Source organism: Blennius ocellaris (genome assembly GCF_963422515.1).
Source record: "Blennius ocellaris genome assembly, chromosome: 6".
In the NCBI taxonomy this organism is placed as follows: Eukaryota; Metazoa; Chordata; class Actinopteri; order Blenniiformes; family Blenniidae; genus Blennius; species Blennius ocellaris.
In genome coordinates this window covers 11,661,859-11,687,131 of record NC_137655.1, presented here as the reverse complement: position 1 = coordinate 11,687,131, position 25,273 = coordinate 11,661,859, and the positions used below count along the sequence as shown (strand labels likewise).

Here is a 25,273-nt window from a genome sequence, read left to right as displayed (position 1 = left end):
TTTTAATTGTGTGTTAAAGTTACATTTATTTCTTTAGGGGGAAATTTTACTCATACATTTGCTGAAAGAAAGTGTGTATCTGTCTTTGTCTCCATATACATCCATCCGTCCATCTATCCATCCATCCCTCCATCCATCCATGTATCTGGGAATTGACATCAATTGTCATTCCCTTGATAGTTATAAATAGTACCAACTTATCTGTTTAAACAAGTATATTCATGCAAAATAATTTTGGTCTACTGCAAATCCCTGAATTGTGTTACTATTTTTGTTCCTTTTAACTGTATTCTTATTCTTATTCGTATGCTTATTCTTATTCTTATTCTTATTCTTATTTACAACATGTAATATTATTTTTTTCTTTTAAAATTAGTCGTGACTGGGTAGATTACACCTCCAATTGTTTATACATTTTTATTCAGTTTTGTCTGCACACTCGGAAGCAATTATTGGGTTCTTGTAAGAAAGAGAATCTTGAGATATATATATATATATATCCATATTTGTTTAATAAACAAATTACAATCGTGTGATTTTGACACTTTATTAATTGTCTGAGGAGTATGATCAGAACTTATCTATTTTATACAGGGAAACTGAATCCCTTTTTAAACAGTATCCCTTTTTAAACAGTACTTTTTCTGGTAATCTTGTGCAATTTAACCAACGTAACTGACTTCACAGCGAAATTCCATGGCTCTTTAGCCAAGTTTATGAAAGAAAAGATGCATGTGTGTGTGTGTGTGTGTGTCTGCTAATAAACTGAAATAGAAACAAAAATGTGGAAAGGTAAATATTACGCACGTCTTTCTCCAGAAATAACAATAAAACCTCTGCTTTGTGGCTTCACTGATCTCTGATTCTCAACTTGTGACGTGGAGCTGACGTCACTCGGCTGACGATTGCGGAAGCGAATACAAGCTTATCTCAAGACCAAAACAGACGAGATGTTTCAGAAACAAATCAGCATATAATCCCAGATATCGACGTCTAATCTTTTGCGGACGGCATTCGGATAATCTGTTTGCAACGACAGCCGACCGGAAGCCGTTAAAGATCGGATTCGCAGACATGGAGGTAAAAGCTGCGTGTCGGTGTTTTAGCTTTAGCTTGTCCTGGTAATGCGGTTGTAGCCTCTGAATTGGTCTATTCATTCATGTTTTTATTGCGAAGACTGTTTATTGTTTGCATTACTCGTAATGAAAAGAGCCACTTGTCTTACTGTTGCCTTGATGAACCTGGAACAGACTGGTGCATTGAGTTATCTGGTTCAACAAGCCTGACTGATGTTTTCTTTTTTTACTTTGGTGAAATAGTCATTAAGTCACTCTACCTACATAGTTGTGATCAATAATGTAAACATACGTCAGGTTTAACGTTATATTAACAACGTGTTGATGAGTGGCCGCTCAAAAGCCTGAACTGTGGTACTGTTATCAGTTATTAGCGTTTGTCAATAAGGAAATACTGTTTTAACTGTGACATATACAGCAATTAAATCCAAGAAACAAGTTGTATCTAACCTCCACTAATACGTTTCATTGAAGCAGGATCCTGGTGGTGCTGCAGCTGAGCCTGTGACTACATCAACAGCAGGTACACCCAAGTCCAAGGTAAAGCACTCCAACAGGCATCACTGTGAGCTTTAACATGTCTTGCACTCGTGAAAATGTTTGGCTTTGAGCTCTTATTGTTGTTTGTTTGTTTGTTTGTTTCCCACTTCTCAGCTGGACTTACTGTCCAAAGATGACCTCATTAAATTTGCCAAAAAGCAGATGGCGACCATGCAGAAGATTAAAAGCAAGTGTGCAGGTAGGTGCCAATTCCGCTACAGCTTTTGTTTGGTTATTTCAACGTTTCCGGCATGACATTGTTTTGTCTTTTCAGATTTGGAAAAAGAAGTTGAATCCCTAAAACAGCAATCCAAAGAACAGCAAAACACCAGCAGTTCAGATGATGCATCTTTGATACAGGTTTGGAACAATTCTTCATATTGTGTTTAAAGTTCTGTTCTTATTTGTATGCAATTTCCCTTTATTAATAAATTCAAATAGAACCACTATTGTTTCCTTTTCTGATTCATTCTCCAATTATATTTATTTATGCATCCAAGCTGTCTGTTCTCTCAGCATCAAGGCTGTTTCTACCATAGTGATTCGGATTGTAACTTGATGAAAAAAGACATCGTTTGTGTACGATTTGAGCATTTCTGGCACCAGAGTTAATTGAATTAAAGTCAACAGATAACCACAAAGAAAAAAAACACCAAAGTCTTAAGGCTTAAAAATCTACATAAAATGTCCCTTTCTGCTCTCAAGTCTACGTTTTTACTTACCTTTTTGACATGATGTAATTCTGTGTGTTTGTGTGTAATAGGAGCTAACCGAGAGGATGGATATGTTGCTGTTGGAAAAGGCCGAAACTCAGCAGAGTCTGACACTGTCACGTAAAGCTCTGGAGAAGACTAAGCAGCAAGCCAAGGTGAAACGCAATAAATACTGCATGACGTGTAACACTGGTAACTAAGCACTAGAGTTTAGAAGGCTTTCTCTGTACATTAATATACTTTAATACATTCTTGTTGCCAGATCAAAGGGTTTTATTACAGTTATTTCCTTTGCATGTTTTTTCACCACCTTCCTTACTTTGTGCAGGATGATATCACAATGCTGCAAAGTGAGCATGGCCGCACCATCGAGGACCACCAAAGGAGGATCGAAGCCCTCGAGAGCAGCATTGAGGAATCTAACAGCAAACACCAAGAAGAAGTGACTCATTTCCAGAAGTTACTACAAGAGCGTGAAGCAAGTGATCGACAGAAGGAGAGTGAAAGAGAAAGGCAGCACCAAGAAGAGACTGCCAGTGCAAAAGACAGCGCTGAGGAGGAACATCGCTGCTTCGAAGCGCAACTGAAAACCCTTCGAGCTGAGCTGCATGCAATCGAAGAACAGAATACCCAGGAGATTGCTAAGCTGCAGGAGAACCACCAAAGGGAGCTGACGATGGCCCAGCAGGAGATCGAGAACCTGAAGGAGGAGCTTTCTCAGAAGACTCTACAGCATGAGGAGGAAATGAGAGCTCTGGAGGAGGACTGTGAGATTGAGAGGGAGCGTCTCCTTTTACTTCACGATGAACTCACCGAGCAACTTGCTCTCAAAGGTGAGAGACCACTGTGGGAGTGAAAGTGAAGTACAGTTCAAACGAGGTTGATTTTCTTTCTTTTTTTTTTGGCTTTTCAACTAACCTGGTTGTTCTTTTTCCAGACAGCTACCTGCAGGATGTGCAAGAAGAAGATGAAGACCCTGCTCGAGGTTCAGGGATCGCTAAGATGCTGGAACTGTCCAGCTGCAGTCAAAGTGACTCCACCAACGGTGTTGGAGAAGAAACTGAGACTGGGAGACTGAAGGTGGCTCTGGACGATCTTCAAGCCCAAAACACCATGTTGAAAGATGAGCTCACCCTGCTCAGTAACGTGAAAGGAGAACTTGAGGCTGATGTGGAAAGGGTGAAGGAGGAGTTTCAGGTGGAAAGAGAAGAGCTGGAGTTTAAAATCAATGAACTGCAGATGGCCAAAGATGGCACTCACAGCGACTCCATATTGACGCTCAATCCTGATACGAATGAGGTCGACGGAGGACCCAAAGCTTCTGTGACCAGTTCACCTCAAGACCATGACTCCTCACAGTTAGAGCAGCTGAACACGCAGTGTGAGGTCCTGACTAGAGAGCGAGATACAGCTTTGGCCGAGTTCCACAGGATGAAGGATCTCCTCCAAAGTTTTGAAACAGAACTGAGTCAGAAGACGACTAATAAACACAATGCTGTGAAGGAACAGGGAGGCAAAATTGAAGAAGTCCTCCAGGACCAGCTATTAAATCTTGTTCAGGAAAGGGATGAACTGTTGGTGAATGTGAAAGAAATAACAGATGACAAAAACACCTTGATGGAGGATGTGCGAGACCTGAAGTTGAAGCTGGAAAGTTTTTCAAATCGGGACCAAAATCTCCCATCCTCTGTGGAGGACCAGGACGGTTTGCACACTGAGTTGAAACAGTCCCTGGAGGAGCTGAAGAGACAGAATGAGGAGATCGTATCCCAATTACACATGAAGGAAGGCGTCACTCAAGATCTGAAGCAAATGGTGGACACAGTGACGGAAGAACGTGACAGATTACAAGACCTGCTCAAGCACAACGAACAAGAAAAAGACGAAAAAACAAAAGAAATGGAGAAGGTCCTGGAGGAGAAAGAAGCGGCTCTGTTGCTGATGGGAGTAAAAATGAGAGAGTTGAACAGCTCTAAAACAGAAACGGAAGACCACGTACAACGTTTAAAGAATGAGCAAGAAACAATGGAAGAACATGTAAAAGATGAGTTGGAAAAACACAAGGACATTGTTTCTTCCTTAGATCAAGCCGCAATACAGCTCTCTATAGAAAAGGCTTTTGTCCATCAGAAACTGGAAGAAGCTATGTCAGAACTCTCCAAAACCCAGGAAGAGATGGAGCGTTTGTGCTCGAAGCTGGCGAACGTGGAGACTCAACTAGAGCAGGAGACGTCTGAAAAACAACACTTGCAGGCCAAATTGAATTCAGAGACAGAGGAGGCCGAACTGGCCCGTGCTTCCATCCAATCCATGGAGGAAAACCAATCTGAAGCGATGAAGAAATCCAGGGAGGAGATTGAAGAGATCCAAACTCGCGTTGATGAGCTGGAGAGGGAGAGGAACCAGTTGAGGAGTGGCCTTGAAGAGGCTCAAGTAGAGAGAAAGTCAGAGGAGGTGCAAGGAGAGCTGCAAGCTTACATCCAAGACCTGGAGCAGGAAAGGAACATGTTGCGGACCAACTTACAGGAGGTGATGAAGGATTCAGAGGGGCTGCAGAGAGACCTGCTGGAGATGAAGGCAGTGAACGAGAAGCTCAACAACGAAAATCAGAACCTACAAGCTCGGATCTCTGAAGAGGAGGGCGGAGGAGAGATGGAGGAGATGCAGAGAAAAATGGAGGACATGGAGAAAGTGAGCAGAGAGTTGAGAGAACAGCTGACTGAGAAGGATTCTCATATATCACAGCTGAGAAATGAGATGGCTGCTTTTCAGGTGAGTGGAGCGCCTGAAAAGTGCTCTCCTATCTTTTTTTTTTTCCTGTTTTGAAGTTCTGTCTGCAAATGTTAAAGAACATATGTATAATCATATGGCTAAAGATGCTTTCAACCATGTTTAAATGACTGTTCCCCCTCTCTTTTTCCTCAGTCATCCTCTCAAGAGTCTGCCACGCAGTCCGTTTCCTCTGAAGAAGATGCAGCCAATGAGATCACACAGAAAATAGGTATCCTAGTTAATTCATCTCGTCTTTCAATAAAGAATGAAGTTTGCCTGATTATACATTTTATAGAAACTCCATGTTTAATATTTAGACTGTTAATCAGGTTTTGGAACATCATTTCCTTTCAGCTGTCCTGGAGAAACAAAACAAAGAAAAGGATGAAAAAATGAACAAAATCAAAGCAGTGGCTGTCAAAGCAAAGAAGGAGCTGGACCTCAGTAAGAAAGAGGTAATGTAAACAAACGCATGTCTTAAAAGGTAGAATGTTTCTTTTTTTTTATTTCCAGATGTTAGAAATTATCAGGGAGAGGAAAACATTGGCAATAATGGTGAAAATCTTCCTTTTTAAGCAAGTACAAAGGCTTCGTTGTATTTTTCTCTGTGCTCAGATCAATTGTTGCAGGTATTGAAATCTTAAATTCAGTTTTTATTTTTCTTTCCAGGTCGTGTCTCTTAAAGAGGAAATAGAATCACTGAAGGCTGAAAGAGAGCGAGTGAACAGCTCTATGAAAGATATTATACATGGAGCTGAAGGCTACAAGGTAAACCTGACTCTAAATGAGACAGACGTATTTCGAAGCTATTGGTACTGACATAATTTGATAAGATCTGCTATGAATAAATAAAGAAAACAGTCTATAAAAATATAGAAAACATGAAATTCATCTTTAATCCCTTCCGTCTCGATATCAGCCTGCCACATCCAGTTCATGTACTTAGCCGGTGCATGCTTGAGAGATGGTTTGCCATGAGTTGAACAATGTTGCTCTGGCAAGTAAAATGTATTCATAAACAATCCTTATATGAACATTTTCTCAGGTGGTAGACACGAGAAGGTTTGAGGATCACTGCAGGAGAGGGTTAAATGGTACATGAGAAATGGGCTTGCACAGTAAGAAAAATAACTAATTAGATTGAATACAATCCTTCACAAAAAAATCTAAATGCAAATAACATCGTGATGTTTTAATAAAAATAGATAATGTAACACCTCTGTCACCTGGAACTGAATTAAAGGGCGTCGCCATGCTGCTATAGGGAACGAGCCATTTACTTTATTTACAGTATGCTCACTGATTTTTGCAGATATGACATTTGCAAGTAAGTATAGAGTACAATAGAAATACTTTATTTATCCCAGAGGGAAATCCCTTAAGCTTTTGCTGACATTTCTATGTGAATTTATCAATAATCTTTAAAATTACTTGCATAAAGTTCGAATTAAACAACAATTTCAGTGAACTTCTACTTCTGTGCTCTAAACTGCATTCAAATTTGGGGTTGTTGATATTTCTAGGTTTTAAGGCTATTATTAGAATTCGAACTAAAACAATTTTGAAACCGTTGCCCTGTATGAAACCGCCATTTTTAATCCAACATAAATACCCCATAATCCATTATGTTGTTTATTGGCAAGTGGCGGCATGCTCTGTTTAAGACATGACTCCCCGTAGTTTTCATAAAACGGCCCTCCCAGACTCGCTGTGCTTTACAACTGTGCCTCCATTAAGGAGGAAACCGCTCTGTTGTGTCTCATGAGAGTTTTGCTTCACACTCATCGTAAGTAAATGCAGCTGATATTTAAGAATCATAGTGTTCACCTTTGCTGACCCGCTACTGAGCTTCTAGTGATGAATATTGAAACGTGTGTGTGTGTGTGTGCGTGTGTGTGCAGAACCTACAGATAGATTACGACGGGCAGACAGAGCAACTGGATAACGAGAAGGAGAAGGTGGAGGCAGCAGAGAGACAGATTGCTGAGCTGACCAAACGACTCAGCAGTGCTGTCACACAGGTAACACAAATAGTCTCTCTCTCTCTCTCTCGCTCTCTCTCTTGCACACACACATAAATTACTAATAACAAACACACAAACTGCTCTCAACTCCCAATAAATCTAAGCAGCGGCACTTTGTCCAGTCATACATCTTTTCGGTACTCATCTCATAACTCACTTTTCATACGATTTAGAGGGGGTCGTTTTAGCCAACAACACTCTACCCGGCTATATGTGACACCCCGACGCCCACAAATCGCCCATCCGATGTGACTGGCTGAGCGAGGGGGGAAAACGGTTTTTGTATATACTCCTTTCCTCAAAGCTCATAACTGTCTCTTTCCAGTGAGAGAACAAGAGTGAGGTAAATGGAGCGGGGTATTGCCTCCATCTGCTGCCTGCGAGCGCGACACCATTTTCTGAGATGCGGTTTTACTCTTGTGTGCGCTCATCGCTCTCAGGGGGCGCACGCCGACGGAAACTAGTCAGGGATCTCGGGGTACGGCCTGGACATCTCTGTTTACCAATCATTGTTTCAGTGTTTGGCTGACAGGTGATGGAGGCGAGCTGCGCCTGCTGCCGCTGCTTGGTTCAATGTTCCTTGCAGAAAAAGCCCTCCGAGCCTGCTGCTGTCAGATCTGCATGAGCGGTTTTCAAAGGCGTCACGTGTGTTTGGAACCGTTTGGCACGTTTGCCTGCTTGGAAGTGCTTTTTCAAGCGAGACAGTCCTCTTCAAAGTGAATTTAGCGTCGCTGTTTAAATCATTTCACCCAGCACAGTTGAATTAGTTGGACTTAAATACAGTAACGTCTTCAAACTGGATTAGTTTTGTGGAATGTTCCAGAGTCTATGAATAAAAATGTAGCTCCTCATTACCGGTCTATATATTGCCTTATTATGTCATAAGTAGGGATGTCAACCCTTTATTTAACAGTTTACAAACTAACTGTTTTCTGTTTTACCAAAGAATGCATTTTATCAACTGCAAAAATAATTCAAACTCCATTGCAGAGTATTTACAAAGACCAAAAAGAGAACACACATGTGATTCCATCTTAAAGGGGTTATATTATGCAAAATTCACTTTAAAATGTTTTTCTATTAGTAATGTGCATCCCCATACTTGGGAAATGAAGCCCCAGTTATGAAGAAATATGACTTCTGTTTCATATTCATTTCACTTTTTTTCCAAACAATTTTATTTAAGCTCACATTTTTTTTGTAGTTCTGACTTCTTTACAGCATTATACAAAAATGTATATCCTACACATCTCTGTGTTTTAGAAATACATGCGTATACTTTTCATCCTGTATGTTTGAGTTGTTTTCTTATACATAATTTGTTTGGGTTTGGGTTTGTTTGTGTTTTTCATGTGTACGCCTTTTTTATATGTTTTTCTATCAACCCCTTTGTGGACCAATTTTGAATCTCCTGAAAGGTGCGTTATAGATTAAGCGGGATAGATTAAATTGTATTTAAGACAAAATTAATAGAACATTGAACAAACAATTAATAAATACATGATCAAAATGGAAACTAAAGCACCTCCTACAGACCAAAAGAAGCTGAATGCCAGGAATGGGTAACTTTTCTAAAATTTTGGACCAAGTACCTCTACCAGGTATGAAAACTATAGCTATTACTTTATTGATGTTTTTAGTCAAATTTATAATCTGATACTGTAGTTGTGGATTATTTGCGATTCACATGGCTTTCCTCTCAAACCAATAATGTGTTAACCTTTGGAAATTGGCCCGCGGGCCACAAAGAGTTGATGCAGAGGACTTTACTGTTTGTGGCCGCTTTATTGCCCGAGATGCTCAAGATGGCAAAGTTAAAATCCGTGCTTATATTTAAATGGCTCCTACAAACAGATTTGAATGGGCTCTGTTTATCTCCGTTAGTAATTACATTGTCCCTGAAGGTACCATTTGGAGAAGTAAATTATACCGGCAGTGGCAATAAAGTGGAGTGTCTCTACTTCTGCAGACGGAGACATTGAGCAGTGAGAAGGAGGACCTCCTGGCTGGTATGGAGACCATGAGGAGCACATTGAAGCAGCTGGAGACCAAGAACCAGGAATTACAGAGGCAGTCGGCAAATCTGGACCGAGACCTGACGGCGGAGCGAGCAATGAAAGAACAAAAGCTCAAGGTAGAGTTAAAGCAAGAGGGAGACTTTCTTCTATACTGCTCTGACATGGACAGAAGAAGCATGCTTCTGCTTCCTGCTTCATGTTTTTACTCATCTGACACTCATAAATGCAGTGACTGATTAATTTCGGTTTCCTTACGTTGTAGCAATTATATAAGTTGGCATTCCCTCACTATACCCTCACTGTTTTGAAACTATAGATATGACATATATTTAAAAAAGAAATTTGTATTTTGTCACTGAATTTAACTACGATTTCTTTAGATATAAGAACTATAAGTACTTAATTTATTTTGAGGATTTTCATGTTTACTTTCTATTTCACAGAAGATTTTCTCATGTCAATAATGTTTGAAATACTTTATGTTTCCATGTAAAAACTGAGAGTCTGAACAGTTTTAAATGGAACACAGTGTGTATAAAGAAAGGCCAGGTCATTACCCATTTTTTTTTCTTATTGGGGAAAATAATGTGTTCTTAATAGTGATTAAGCTGGTGAATCAATAGTGACCAATTACAAAGGCAATATGAGTATTTTGGGTGCATATATGTATACATGGCTACGACCTCCACCACTGTCATCCTAAAATAGGCTCAAGATGCCTAAAAACAAGGTCACTGTATATTATTACCTACCACACAATTTTTCCTATTAACCATGGTTTTTGACAACATTTCAGAACTCATACTATTTGTTTTTACTTGTGTGAAGGATGTAAGTACTTTTTACTTCCTTCCTCAAAATAAATTAATTATCTAGCACTTCTTTACAAATCCTAACACATGGCACTATGAGTATTCTTTTCAGAACCTGTCAGTGAAACTTAGAAAATACAACCAAAGTTAGCCAGATTAGTGTAGGTTTTTTGTTGTTGTTGTTTTTTGTTATAAATTATTTTCTGTTGCTTAAGTTTCTCTTGTGCCAAACAGAGGATGTCCTCCTGGCACTTTCCACAACAGTGATTTAGACATCTGTTACTTTTTTGCCACTGTTCCACATGATCCTACACTGTAGAAACTGTTCATTCAAAGAACTCCCTAGAAAAACCAGACCTGGCATCCATTTAGGACTGCAGGTAATGAATTGATACACGCAGTCGCTCCCTGCCAGGCTATTGGGTTCACAGGAAAATAGCACTTTGTTTTTATTTGGAGCCTCACAGTGCATCTACACATTACAGCTAACACTCTCCTTGTGTGCATGTTGACGCGTTTTCTCTGCCTTCTCCAGGACTTGTCATCTGCTTCAAAAGAGGTAGAAGAGCTGACAGCCCAGCTCCGCAAGCAGCAGCAGCAGTCTCAGCAGACTGTCCAGGAGCTTGAGCAGCTCCGCAAGGTACACACACACACACACACACACACACACACACACACACACACACACACACACACACACACACACACACACACACACACACACACACACACACTCCTTTCAGACACTTGTGTGTCTCAGAGGGCCAATCCAGTCAAGTGGCTGAGCCGGTGATGGCCGGCCTGCAGCTGCTGTCTCACCCCACTGAGGAAATAAGAGCAATTCTAGCCCACAGTACAGAAACCGCTGTTAGTTTTCCATTAGTGGAGACCTACATAGTACTACAGTGTACATGAAGGCTGCCAGGAGGTCTGACTGTGTCCATTTTGTGAGGACAACCCAGCAAACACAGAATAAGCCAGGTTATAGCAAAGAACGCTGCTATTAAAAAGAATGCTATAAAAATTGGAACTACATCTTCAATTTAGTAGGATAACAAGAACATATATATACAAATAAATAATAATAATGAATTAAACATGGTTTCAGAAGATTAATACTCTATTTCACAGAAGGATCAGACTAATAGCGATTGCATTAACTGCAGCTCCAGTGCTTTGATGTCTCTTTATTGCTGAAATTCTGTACTACTGTGACATTACAAAAGTCCTTCAGTAGCATGATGCCACCACCTTAATGTGAGAGGAGCTTGTGTCCTTGTCCACACAGTATTTGGTTGTGTATTGCATGCACCTAAAGTTCTACACAAAATTCTAAAATCTGACAGAACAGACTTTTTTTGTAAACCTTCACTGGATGTTTACAAATAATATAAACATATGTTTACTTAATGGTTTGTTTGGGTTTTTTTTTACAGACAAACTGTTATTACAATGTTCCTCCAGTAGTATACAAACACAGACAAAGAAATTCATCAAACTTTATTTACTGAGTTAAGTGAAAAATGAGCTCTTTCAAAGTCTTGGATGCAGCATATTATAGTAAGGTAACTGTGAATGACAGGACTTCTGGCGTTTCCGTGTAAAGCACATCCTTGTTCCGAGTTTTTGTGAGTTTTTCGCTTTGCTCATGTCCTCTCTGCCTGCAGGAAGCACAGCAGAGCTCTCTGTTGGACATGGAGATGGCCGACTACGAGCGCCTGGTGAAAGATCTCAACAGTAAAATCACACAGAAAGACGAGTGCGCAGAGGATTTGAAAGCCCAAATAAACACACTCGCTCAGAAAGAAGAAATGCTCAAGCAGGAAATTGGTATGACATAATACACACACACACACACACACACACACACACACACACACACACACACACACACACACACACACACACACACACACACACACACACACCTTCACTAACATTATAAATATATTGCAAAATTCAGAAGCTCAAATCTGCGTTTACAGATCGAGTAACCCTGTTCTGCCTTGGAAGCTAAAATTATTTGCTGTCCACAGAGTAGATGTAATTATAGCCTCCACAGCCTGGAGATATTATGTGTAATTCCCTTTGTTTTCTGGTCTTAAACCATATGTAGCATTCTGATGATAATAAAGCATCTGAACAAAGTGTATATTGCATATAAACATGCCACTTTTCTTTGTTTCTGTGTGTTTTCATGTGCGTTTACAGAGAACCTGAAGTCCCAGCTGGACCAGGGGGGTGAGAAGACCTCTAAGATGAAGCAAATGCTGGTGAAGACCAAGAAGGAATTGGCTGATGCTAAGAAACAGGTGTGTTTGTCAAACAAGTGCATGTCTGCACATGTGCTCCGATGGATTTTCTGCTGTGTGCACCGTTACTGTCTGATGAATGTAGATAGTAAGATGTAACCATCGTGATAGATGTTTGGAATATTTGAACACATGTGGGTGTTGATTTTCTTGCATATATGGATGCATGCATTTTAATCTTTGCTCTTTGTGCATATTTGCAGGAGAGCTCCCTCATGGTGCAGCAGGCCTCTCTGAAAGGAGAGTTGGAAAGTCACCAACAACAGCTGGAAAGCTCAAAGGTAATACACCCTACACTTTGATGCAAAACCTCTCTGCTCTACTTTTGGAACAGTTACAGGAAAATTCATTGAATACATTATCCATATATTGAAGTTCCATGTTTGTGCTCTTAGATTGAGATCTCTGAGCTGTCAGCTGAGCGCCACCGTCTGCAGGAGCAGCTTAGGTCTACTTTGGATCAGCAGCAAAGAAGCACGAACTCTCTGCAACAGCGCATCCACAGTCTGCAGCAGGAAAAAGATGCTGCTAAGGTATGAGTGAGACATTTTGTTGTTTCCCTTCCTGCACAACATTCAGGTACTGTTCTGGAGCTGATGGGGAATTGCATTGCTCAGTAACACAGCAGACTTATGCACTCTCAGTGCATTTACCGACTGAGAGCTGCACCAGCTCATGGGCAGTACTTAACCCTATTAATTCAAATGAGATCTTAACTAATGACTATTTACATTATTAATCTTTCAATTATTTTTTGACTGATCATTAAAGTTATAACTTTTCTCTCTCTCTTTTTTTTTTTTTTTTACAAACTGCTTGTGTCGAGTTGTAAGTGGCCACTGTGACAAATTGCATTAGTGAGAACTTCTCCTTTGCCAAGAGAATCCATCCACCACACATGCGTGGCATCAAGATTCTGATTAGATGGCATGGCTCACAAAGATATAGGGTTTTTTGCAGACATTCAAGACATAAACAGTTTTGGAGGTTTGCATATCACTACCCGGCTCAACAGAGCGAACTCGTCCTCCACTAATTTTTTTTTTTTGCAGTCTGATTATAATAAGTTTTAAAGGTTTTCATATATTATCTCATTAAATTTAATGGATTTCTTGTCTCAAAATCAGTAAACACACAATGTGATGGAACTGTGTGTGCAAGCAGTTTGTTAATTTGAAACATGTTTAACCATAGTTTAGGTTCTATCTGTGTCAATTAATTATGTTTGGAAATTGCAGTGTTGTGGACAAACAGATTTATTCAAATGTGTGAACAGTATTTTGAGAGCTATAGGCCTTTTTTTGTCTAAAGAAAAAGTCTTTGAGCTTTGACTTCAGCTCAGAAGAAAAACAAAAGTGTTGCATTTTATATTTTTGGTCAGTGTATAAGTTCACTTTCCCGATAGTCCTGAAAACAGTATAAAGTGTGTGCACTGTCACATTTACTCTGCCTGGTGTGTGTGTGTCTATTCCAGGCTGAACTTGCGACCACAACAAGCGAGTTCGAGAGCTACAAGGTGCGCGTTCACAATGTTCTGAAACAGCAGAAGAGCAAAACCACCTCACATAGTGAAGGAGATTTCAGTAAAGGAGAGAGGTAAGGATGACACATGAATGGCGGAAAGAAGAATGAGAGAAACTATTTATTGTATTGATTCTGTCCTGCAGCTAATTGTTTGTGCGTATTGAAGGAATTAAAAACATGCCAAAGTCTGGGAGGACTGCGTGTATTAAATACTAAAGGATTTTAACACAAAGCTGTAAACACAAAATCAGTGCTGTGATCTCACAGTTGGGTTTTTTTCTGAAAAAAAGGCTTGAGCAATTGAACTTTTTAGGGGTTACTCGAGAGTGACAATAGTCTAGAACGGTGAGACAGTAGATCCGCGATGATTAGAAAGTGTAGACAATATATATGTAACAGTATGTGACTGTAATAAAATAAGGTTCATGCTTTTGTAGAAATAAGACCTGCTCTGCAAAACCATTTTCCAAGCTGATTTCCGATATAAACAAGGGGTGAGCTTCCTACAATCAGGGTCGACTGGAAGTATGATCAATGTGGTCATTGTGAAATGTCAGTGTAACACAAACCAAACCAATAGACTTTTGTTGTACTGTGACAAATGTAAAGAACATCATTTATATTTCATGATGCATGCTCAGCTGAGATCTGATCAGTGTGCTTTGAAACGACACTGCGAGTGTGATGTGAATGCAAATAGGGTGTGTGGTGTGCTGCAGGGAGCAGTTGTCATCTCAGGTGGACCAGCTGAGGTCCAGGCTGGCTGAGAGCCAGCAGAGTCTTCAGAGCTGCACAGTGGAGCTGCAGCAGCTCCAGACTGAACATGACACTCTTCTTGAGAGACACAACAAAATCCTCCAGGAAAACATCAGCAAGGAGGCTGAGCTCCGTGAGAGGTAAAGTCGCTATTTCTTTTCTTTTTCTTTTTTTAAAAATCATGATTCCATCTTATCCATCTGTCATTCAATCGCCCACTGCGTCATTGACAAAGCACACGTTTCTCACACTCTTTTCAACTTTTCTTCTTCAAGTGTTTGCAATCATGACACATGTGGACACATGCTGGGATCAACTGATTGGACCCAGAAAATACAGATTGCTCTTACTGGAAAACATAAAAAAAATACCCTGGGGTTATAAAGTGCACACACAAAAAAAGGAATGATTGTGTTTGACAAATGTAACAAAAGGGCTTTGGAAATAAACCCTATTTAATTGGAGACTTTAATTATTTCTTACTCAAATACCGCTTCATTTGTAAGCAACATGCATTTGTGGGATGAGCAGCAGCATTGAGTATGTGGGTTGCTCTGGTTGACTCTGGTTTAGTGGTTTGGATGGTTGACGTCTAAACAAAAAAGAAATAAACGTTTTGGCATTTTAACAATTGATTCATTCAACAAGCAGTATCAGATTTCTCAGTAACATACTTGGATCAAACTCTGAGAAATAGCAAGAGGGAAAAAATATTGAAGCGTCTCAAAATACTAAAAGTTAGTAGAATTGCCTCTTTTTGTCTTTCTTTTTCCATTTTTCAGCAATCATTTATATTTGCAGCTTTAATTTGAGAAATATATCAATATGAGATATGATGTAATATGAACCTGGAGTTAATTTGTCCAAGCATCACACCCATCTGATAGCACGGTTCAGTGTTTAAATTCTTGGTATTTTCCTCTGAACTGTGTCACACTGGTTCCCTGCTGAATTGCAGCCGTTAAAGTCTTCATCTCACTTTGTTTCCACCTCCAGGCTTTTGTCCGTGCAGTCAGAGAACGTCAGCCTGCGGTCAGACCTGTCCCAGACTCAGGCAGACCTGTCGTCTCAGGTGGAGTCACAGCGCCAGACCTACAGGGAGCAGCTGAGGAAGCTGCAGGATGACCACCGAACCACCGTGGAGACCCTGCAGGGCCAGCTGACGCGCGTCGAGGAGCAGCTCTTCAACCTGCAGAGCCAGAACAGTAAGAACATGGGTGGTGGGGTGATTCTAAACTCGATGCAAGGAAATGCATCCCTTATTGTAAATCTTGGCAACACAACTTGATTAACAGATTTTAGTAGAAACTGTGGCTCAGGTGTCGTTACGCTCAAAAAGGGCATGAACGTGTATGACAAATATCCATCAAAGCATCAGGTAACGGTGTTGAAGTTGTTTATTATATTTATTTCCCTTCATGAGATGAATGATGGGAGACGATGAGTGTGTTTGTGTATTTATCAGTAAAGCTCATTCATCAACTCCCACACAGCTGCCCTCTGGAGTCAAAACACCAAACACACACACACACACACACGCATAACTAGAACAGGCAAGTGTGCGTGTCTGTGTGTTTTCTCTCTGTCACTCCAGCTAGGCCAGGTGTTGGCAAGGTTCCTGAGCTCCGTCCCCGCCTCTCAGTGTGGCAAACAGCTCACTGTGGCATCTGGAGAGATTCATCATTAGTGGCTCACACATGGACCCCAGGATTAACCGGATACACAGGGACCAATCTCAGCTTTTACTGAAAGTCATATTAGAGCTGTTTTTACCGGTGTGGTAGGATTTATAGGCAACTAAAATGCAGAAGGGTTCAGCATCAGTGTGTTTTCCGAGGTTGGTTGAGCAGGTGGGTCATAATGCTGCTTCAGATTAAAACGTTAGACAAACGTGACAATAAGTATATCAGTTTTACAGTTTATGAAACAGGCTACAATCTTGTCCTTTATTCACAGAGGCCATCTCTGACCGTTGTGACTTTGCAGACTCCGTGGCATTAAGAGGCAGTAATCAAAATATATTATATGTAAAGAATCGTATGTGCTTTTGTCCATCTTATTATTAATACAAATTGTCTATTCAGCTGCTCCTTTCTACAAGTATCACCACAGCAAATTTTTCCAACTGGCTTTTATTATTTTCCGCTAGATTCTAATAGGGATCTATACCCAAGTACGCAGCACCAAATCTTTCCATCACGGCTTGATAAAGCTTGACTCGGGACTTGAATGGTGACAGCTTGAGTTTTGTTTGATTGGATCTGTGCATATCCTCCATGACAGCATGTGGATAAGAACTTCATGTAAGATACATGTGTTTGGTTGTGTTCAGTTTTCTTTAAAAAAAAAAAAAGGGAAAAAATGGTCTGATTCCGCAGTGTGCTCTCATGTTTACTGGTCACATGTGGCTTTGCACTGGTCCAGAGCCCATTATGACAGTGTTGGTTAGAGGGTGAGCCTGGAGGAGGGGAGATGAAGGGATTGGTCTCTTGATTCAGTTCCAGGTCCATGAATCACAATCTTGTAGTCTGTCCACCCACACTCTCTCAGGCACCCCATCCTTCCCTCTCTTTCTTTTCCTTAAAGTGTTCTCTGTCTTTATGCCAGATGAGCTGCTTAAGGTTGTTTGGTGCCCCCTCATGTCACAATGAAGTAAGACACTGGCTCGTAGCTTAGAGGATGAATTCAACATGTTGTGTTTGTGCAGTTATAAAAAACAAAAAAAATCTAATTCATGCAGCGCATTTTGATTTTGCCCATAGCTTTTTTGAAGACATGATTCCTTTCAAATTAGTGCTATAACTTTTTTTTTTTAATCAATTTTAATCAAAGCTTCTGTAGCTCTTCGTCAGTAGTCTCTGATCTTCAACAAAGTTTAATCAATCAAGAAACATCAATCCCAACATACCTATTCCACACATGCAGGTTCAGCGTTGGTGCAGTCGAGCCGCAAGTCCCTGGCGTCAGACCTTCAGCGCAGAGCCGCCGAGCAGAACCAGGCGGGGCTGGGACTTGACCTGCAGTCAATGGCCCGGGAGGAGGGTGAGGGTATGGAGACCACTGAGACTGAGAGCCCCTCCCCTGCTCTCACACCCCTCCCCTCTCTGGAGCAGCTTCTCACGTCTCCGGACCCAAAACAAGGTGTGTGTTGTTTTTAAAATCACAGTTGGAACACAGATCCAAGCGTACATCCCCAAAACCAATCAGAGTGAACGGGAATAACACTCTTGTCCTGAAGTAAACTCTGTTTCAGTCAAGAATATAAATGTTTCCACTGGAGAGTTTGGTTTTGCAGTAGACGAATAGACCTGACAGCAACACAATATGTTATTTTGTTTTCGTCAGAGCCTTTTGTGTGGACGGTGGAGCCAACCAAAGAAGAGCTCAGTGAAAAGCTGACCACAGTCACCCGCAGCATGGAACACATGAACAGCCTGCTGCATGAAACTGAGGCCACCAATGCTGTTCTCATGGAGCAAATCGCCGTATGTATATATGACAAAATACACTCAGAAGAAGGAAAAAAACTATGCTTACACTCCACTCATTAACTTTCAGGCTAAATTCATTGACACAGCTGATTGCCCTATTTACATTACAGTTGCGCTGCATATTGTAAAATACGGAATGCATTGATCGTCACACATTCTGAAAATTTCTTAATCATTTAAGTCTTTGAATTTGGGTATATTTGGTTTTCTTTGGTCCTTCATCATGGTTAGTGAAAAATATTTGGCACTGATTGATTTCAAAATTAGAATTGCAAACGGGAAGTAGAATTGCTGCAACAAACACATGAAAGTGTTTGTTGCAGCACTAGTAGAATTCACTTTCAAGCGTAGTTTTGAAATGTACTGCAGAAGTATAGAAAAGTTTGCAACGTTCTATGGCATCATGTTTTGATCCAGGCTAGAGGTTTTCACAGTAAATTGGAAACAAAGCATTCATTGCCAAAAGGAAACTACAATGAAATGACTGTGATCGGATTAAAAAGATTTAGTCTTTGGCAGATATTTAGCTCACATATTCAATGTGCTTTGTGGTGTAAACAGAACTAAAATACAGGTAAATGAAATATATATATATTACACATCTCCTGGCTTACGGATTAATGATGGACGAAACGATTTCCATGTTAAAGCCACATCACTAGGCAGACTTTAAGTTTTGCAATGGATCTCTATCACACTTGCACTGCATGACACGACTGGCTGTCATCAGAGAACCTTATTATGGCTCTTTGTGCCAAATAAGACTGTCAAAAGGGGAAAGTGCCGATGACTCGGTACAAAAGTGGTTTGGGTGTTGATGCATAGAACAGCAGTGATTTTAATCCCAGTTGCAGAGGGCATTTCCTAGATTTCAGTATTCTTCTCAGCCCTTCATGTCGTGTTTTTATTGAATAGAAGCAGAGCAAAATAATTAACTCAATGAACACATGTTTTAAATCAGAGATTTTATTCATTTCAACGGAGATAGAAAAAGACAGCTGCATGTGTGTCCAGACGTATGGGAGGCGTTTTATAAGTCCTTAAAGTCCATACTGAGATCAAATATGCCGGTATGCACCGACAGTGATATCAAACAACCTGGCGTTTGTCACAGTCCCCTCTTTGTCCAAGAGGAAGTAGAACTTGTGTCCTTTGACTCTGAGCGGGATGAATGAGGGGGACTCCTGCCTGTGGGCGTGACAGGCCACCTGGGTCAGCGGAACTGTTATCCTGCGGCCTCGCTCCGCTCCCAGAGGGGACTGAGTGCAGACTGTCACCATCTTCCCACCTTGGTGTAAAACCACCTTGCTGACAGAGCGCAGGCTGAACAGAGCCCCGAGTCCGACGATACCCGCCCCTATGGCCAAGCAGCCCAGCGTGAAGCCGTACCGCCATGTGCTGGAGCCCAGGTTCATCTCAAAGCTCCACATCCCCGCCAGCCCCGTCGCCTTGGCTTTCCCCTTGTCCACAGCGCCGCCCGTGTCCCTGAGCCCCGTGTAGGCGAAGTGAGCCAGGTACGTCCAGAAGACGAACTGGCCACCGGTGAAGACCGACAGCAGCCGGAAGAAGCGGGTCCTGTCGTGCACGAACAAGGTGACATCTCTGGAGGGCTGGGCGGAGGTGCACAGACTGCGGCGGGCTGGCAGCTGGTGGCGAAACAGCCGACCGAGCAGTCCGGAGGCGCAGCCCCGGCTTAACGCGCCGCTGCCCTGCAGACCGTGTGCCGACACGGCAGCGAGTCCCCGCAGTGTCTTCTGAATATTACCGAGGCCGACGTGTGTCCAGCAGCCCCGCAGCGCCCCGCACAGCACACGCTCCAAACCCATCTTTAGTTAAAGCTAACCGGAACCCAACCGACAAAAACAGAACTTCGGTGGTGTCTATTGTTTATAACTAATCTAACACCCTCGACTTCTCCTGCGCAGAGGGCGCCGCCATATTTGTTATGTGTGACGTAAGACTTTTATGACGGAAAGTGGCGAGGGTCAAAATTAACCCGTCAACGCTCTGAACGAGTGAGATACTTTAATAATTGAAATATTAATTCCAGGGGGCATTATATGTGTGGATTGCATGCATGGTTTGCAATCAACACTAACTTTATTATCATTGATGATATATTTTATTTGCTTAAATGTCATAACTTTACCCCAGTTGTGTTTTCATCAGTGTCTTTCTTTTTTTGTTTCAATAATTAAATTGTCACCCACACAGGCAAGTTATGTGTGCAGATCTGAGGTGTAGACAGCTCTATATGCAAAGATGAAGTTTCAAGGCTTTTTGTTTTAATGCGTCTGTATTCTGCCTTCTAGCTACTGAAGAATGAAGTTCGTCGTCTCGAGCGAAACCACGAGAGAGAAAAGAGCGTGGCCAACCTGGAGTACCTGAAGAACGTCCTATTGCAGTTCATCTTCCTGCAATCTGGCAGCGAGCGGCAGGCGCTGCTGCCGGTCATCCACACCATGCTGCAGCTCAGTCCGGAGGAGAAAAGTAAACTGGCCGTCATTGCACATGGTAAGTGATACATGAAAACCGCGATTTGTCCCACATTGCAGTGCTCAGTGAGCCCAATCGAATGTGCCAAAAAATTGAGAATGTTCGTGTTGCAAAGCTTTTAACAATAGATTTAGTAATAGGAATTTGTTTATGTCTATGTGGCTGTATTAGTGTATGGGGTTTGTTTCTTCTATTACAATATAAATTGAATTCCAAATTGTAACATTTCTGCCAATATGACATGTTGATTACATTTCACTTTATAAAGGCATAAAAGCACAAAGCTTGACTGAAGGAAAGACTTTAAAAATGACTTTATGCATTGAAAAGAATATTTCATGTCTAAATCTGTCAATGGGAGTACGTAGATTATTGGGTACATCAATCAAGAGAATTTTATTTTATTTTTTTTAACTGTAGCATATAGGATGTTTACCAAAACCTCCACAGAAATCCGGGTGCGTAGAAACAAAATATTTTCTACATCGGGGGATTGTGCTAAAATAATGTTCACATGTAAACATAAAGAGGATGTTTTAGTGCTTCCTAACAAGCTGCTGTCGGCTCTCCTTTGTGCAGGTGAGGAGCAGGGGGCCGGCTCTCGCGGCTCAGGCTGGTCCTCCTACCTTCACAGCTGGTCGGGGATAAAGTAGGCGTGAGGCCCAATCCAATGGAAGAAAAACACTGGGAGCACAACGCAGCGACGTCACCGAGCCCCTCGACGTGACGTGCTGCACATTTAAAACTGTGGTTACTGGCAGGTTAACGGGGATTTTCTGTATTACTGGAACATTGATGAAGGGACCAGGGAATGTATGAGAAGAGAATGAAAGTGTGGTTGAGTGAAAAGCAACCAAACTATTAAGAGTGTATGTAGATCTGACTTTCCAGTGCAATAGCTACGTCCATCTCCTTCCAATGAATGTTGACAGAGGTGAATATTCTGTCTTCCACTGTCACTATTGACGCGTATTTAAGCTGTTAATGCATACTAGGAAGGAGTGTTCATAAGGCATTTTAAGATATCGCGAATCAACATTATACCCATAAATTGTGAACAGAGGCATTAATCAAAAGAGGGAAATGCTTGTACAATATTATTTGCCATAATTTCCAGTTGTCGGATAAGTTTTTGATCCTAGCACGTAAGTGAATTGCGCTTTATTTTTCTTCACAGCCTTTTATACTGTCGTGTACTATGTGTAGGGGATTGAATATATTTCCCTGCCTTAAATGCAGCAGGGGGGGGGTTTTCTTTCCTGAATTTTCTGCCATTGAAAAATTCCTTTGATACTCCTTCCATCCATTTTCTTCAGCAGTTTGTCCTGTTGGTCATGCGCCAGATGTGTGATTTATTGAAGTTAAAGCTAAAACTACTAATGTGAACTATTTTAGTCTTTCTTATCTGTTGAAATCAACGTTCTGGTCTTCTTCCGTGGTATCACGTCAAACTGTTTTTACGTTTCGTTGTACTGATTCTGCAGTTTGTGAACCCCTCACGTTCACGGCTCGGGCGCAGCGACAGTTTTCATCAGAGGATTCAGTCATGCTTGGTTTGGGATTTTTGTTGTTAATGTAACTGACATGAGATTATTATTATTTTAACCTGAGTGTTTTTTTTTTTTTTCCTGTATCTATTTTGGTAGAATTTCCTGGTTTGTTTCATTGTTGTGCTGCAGTTTAATCACTGACCGTGAAATACTCGTTGTGTCTTGCACTGCTGTCCTGTTGAACAACAGCATCCATTCACGGCAAGCTCATCTGCTCTGCTGAAGTGCCCACGAGCAAGGATCTGATCTATAAGTGGTGAGCGGTTCTCTCTCATTCCCAGAGTGTCTTACAATAAACTCTTAACCTCGTGGTGGAGGGTGAAAAAACACGTTTTTCCTTCACCCCCCCTCCTCCCAACACTTGTTTCACGACATGAACACAAGTCCGAACAGCGATGAAGGTAAATGTCTTTGTACCATTCCATTGGCAGCTTTTAGTGATTGACGCAGCACAGGTCGGTGTACTTTAATGTAAGCTTTTATATTTATAAAAGTTACTGTCTCCCAAAGCTTTTTGAGATTACCATAACTATTAAAACACGTCTGTGTTAGAGTGGCAACTTGCATGGCTTCATCTGGTTTGTCCACATTGTTGTTAAATGTTTGTTTTTTCTGATTCGTTCACACATGTAACCCATTTCATGAGGGTCATGGAGTGCCGGAGCTGATCGAAGCCGACTGTAGGTGAGGGCATGTCGATAACATGATGGTACAACTTGGACACCTCCACAGTCCAGCACAGGGAAAACGCAGAAAAACAGACACATCTCACTTTTCATAACTAATGGCAATGCTAATGTCACAACTTCAAATGTCTACTTTGGATAGAAACAAGAGTTCCCGGAGAACCTGTGCATGTAAACTTCTCAAGCAAAACACAAACCAGGAATCTTATTGGCATGTGCACTCAGCTCTGCTTGTTTATGACACATACTGCTTTCTGCAAGTTTTTTATCGGAGGGTAATTTTAGACTCCTTTTTGTTCTTTTCCAATTTCTTTAAAGACTTCATAGCACCAAATCACACTTGCAGGATGATGGAAATTTTGTTGTGCATTTTTGTATGACTTTCATATTCCAGAAATACTACAAAAGCGGGATTAATGTCAAAGTGTGGCACTAGTTTCGATGACTGTGATCCGAAGCATCAGTGGTCTCTCATTGCCCTGGATGTCCCATGTTGCTATGAGAGTCCTGCTCGTCTTGAAGGAGGGAAGAGGATGTGGGGGCTTTTTCCTTTTAAGGAAATAAATGTGGATGTAGGATCATGACGCAGTCTGGGGCGGAAACTGCAAGTGTACAGCCACTGTGTGTGTCACTGGACGCAAAGGTAAACATAATGTCACCTCCCTGGAAAGTAGCTGATACGTTAACCCTTTGGTGTGCATTACTTCTGCCTGGGTATTTACAGTAATGTTAGATGGGTCATCTATTTGTAATTTTCTGCAGAGTGTTGAAGATTGAAATTGATTTTAGGGGGGGAAAACATCTCTAAAAGTGCGTCTGTGTGACAGAAGAGTGTGTGCGCGCGTGTGTGTGTGTGTGGGGGGGGGGGGGGTCTCGATCCGGCTTCCATCCACCCGCCATGTTGAACTTGAGTGCAAGTTTTTTCAGCGATCACAAAATGTGAAGTCAAGAGTTTCCACGACATTCCCACAGCTGATTCCTGTGCAGATAACAGACTGTGTGCAGACGCAGCAGCAGGCTGATTACATACATGCCGCATATCTTTACGCTAAAGCAGTTGCAGTGATTTTTTTTTTTGCAGGGCGGGTCCAGACGTTTCCTGCCAGTAAAACCTTAAACTATAATTCAGTGCAAACGCTCAGGCTGTGTAGAAAGCTGACTTGCATGCACAGATAAGCATCCTGTGGAATCTTTGGTTTTCACAATAAAGGCGAAGGGTTTTTTTCTCTCCATCTCACGTTAATTTAAAACGGACTTTAGTCAGTTCTTGGTCCACAGATACCCCAATTTACCCTCAGTGGAGCCCTGTAAAAATGCAATATAACAACCTATAAATACAGACAATCCCAAACTAAAGAAAGTAAAGAAATACAGATGTATCCTGAAATGGTTGACATCTAATGTACTATTTATTAAATGGTGTACAAATAATTAAATATTCTTCATTAAAAAAAGCATCCAAAGGCCTGTTTGCAGTATGACTATTGTGCAAATGTTGTTTCATTTGCAATAAGGTAGCTGACAAGATATCACTGATCTCTCTGCTAAGCGCTGTTATTTACCACCTACTTCAGTTATAGATCTTAGGATTGCTTGTAGAATAGAATAGAATAAGTTGGTGAAAATGATTTAGAAGATATCTTAAAGAAAACAAATGGACCTTTTTTTAATTTGACAAATTTATGGAGCAGACCTCACAAATATTAGAATTAAGCTATGTAACAGTAAAATACTAGAAAAATGCATCTATTAGTACGTCTTCTTTGTTAAATTCTACTCAATTAAAGTACAATTGTTGACGTTTAAAAGTAAAAAACATATGTTGGTCTTACAACTGAAAATCTATAATGTTATCAAACGTCATATCGCTGCAGGTGACTCCAAACAATGTTGAGCGAAGGTCGGACAGATACACAATGGACAATTCACAATCACAACAACAACAAAAAAGAAACACAACACAAACATACAATACACAGACACACATTTATACTTATTGCCGTCATCTGGCTGTGGACTGTGGGAGGAAACTAGAAGATCTGGAGAAAATCCATACATGCATATTGTGAATATATGAAATCCACACAGGAAACCCTCCAAGATTGGAATGGAACAAAGGATTTTACCACTGTCAACCATTACAACACACTGTGGGCTGAATTTAAGGAATACTGAAGTAGGTATACTCTGTGACATATTTAGAAGATGTTTGAAGAGTATATTATATGGTGTTTTGTGCTGAACTGAGTAAAAATGACCCCCAAAACCTGCAGAAAGACCTGTGTTAAAATAAAATCAGATGACTTTTTTTCTGCTGCTGTTTCCTTTTTCGTAAAACAATCATTCATTTTATTGTCTTTAACTCTTTTTGTGCCCCCCCCCCCCCCCCCCCCCCCCCCCCCCCACACACACACACACACACACACACACACACTCCATCTTTCTAGCTTCTATTCTACTCCATCTAACTCGGGGTGGCAGAGTGCTGAAGGTGATCCCAGAT

General features: G+C 41.1%; 2 protein-coding genes across 2 annotated transcripts; one reads left to right on the top strand and one right to left on the bottom strand.

The window, feature by feature from the left end:
* The first annotated feature begins 929 nt into the window (after window positions 1-929).
* On the top strand, window positions 930-22,474 carry gcc2 (GRIP and coiled-coil domain containing 2). The gene is made up of 24 exons (XM_080498168.1): window positions 930-1,080; window positions 1,554-1,616; window positions 1,731-1,815; window positions 1,891-1,976; window positions 2,380-2,484; window positions 2,658-3,162; window positions 3,267-5,101; window positions 5,255-5,330; window positions 5,456-5,556; window positions 5,771-5,869; window positions 7,003-7,122; window positions 9,095-9,259; window positions 10,491-10,595; window positions 11,623-11,785; window positions 12,167-12,267; window positions 12,471-12,548; window positions 12,663-12,800; window positions 13,742-13,863; window positions 14,511-14,687; window positions 15,544-15,752; window positions 17,473-17,688; window positions 17,893-18,032; window positions 20,351-20,552; window positions 21,114-22,474. Exons 1-24 carry the CDS (start codon window positions 1,075-1,077, stop codon window positions 21,185-21,187), a joined length of 4,971 nt encoding a protein of 1,656 aa, XP_080354294.1. The 5' UTR covers window positions 930-1,074; the 3' UTR covers window positions 21,188-22,474.
* Window positions 18,819-19,965, bottom strand: tmem223 (transmembrane protein 223). Its single transcript, XM_080498737.1, has one exon. It carries the CDS (start codon window positions 19,862-19,864, stop codon window positions 19,097-19,099), a length of 768 nt encoding a protein of 255 aa, XP_080354863.1. The 5' UTR covers window positions 19,865-19,965; the 3' UTR covers window positions 18,819-19,096.
* Window positions 22,475-25,273: the final 2,799 nt, after the last annotated feature.

Excerpts from the sequence above, each read along its gene's own strand:
- gcc2 (XM_080498168.1), top strand. Across the intron at positions 1,977-2,379 it reads ATGATGCATCTTTGATACAG|GAGCTAACCGAGAGGATGGA; the intron begins GTTTGGAACAAT and ends TGTGTGTAATAG. Across the intron at positions 20,553-21,113 it reads ACTGGCCGTCATTGCACATG|GTGAGGAGCAGGGGGCCGGC; the intron begins GTAAGTGATACA and ends TCCTTTGTGCAG.
- tmem223 (XM_080498737.1), bottom strand. The coding sequence starts at position 19,864 with ATGGGTTTGGAGCGTGTGCTGTGCGGGGCGCTGCGGGGCTGCTGGACA.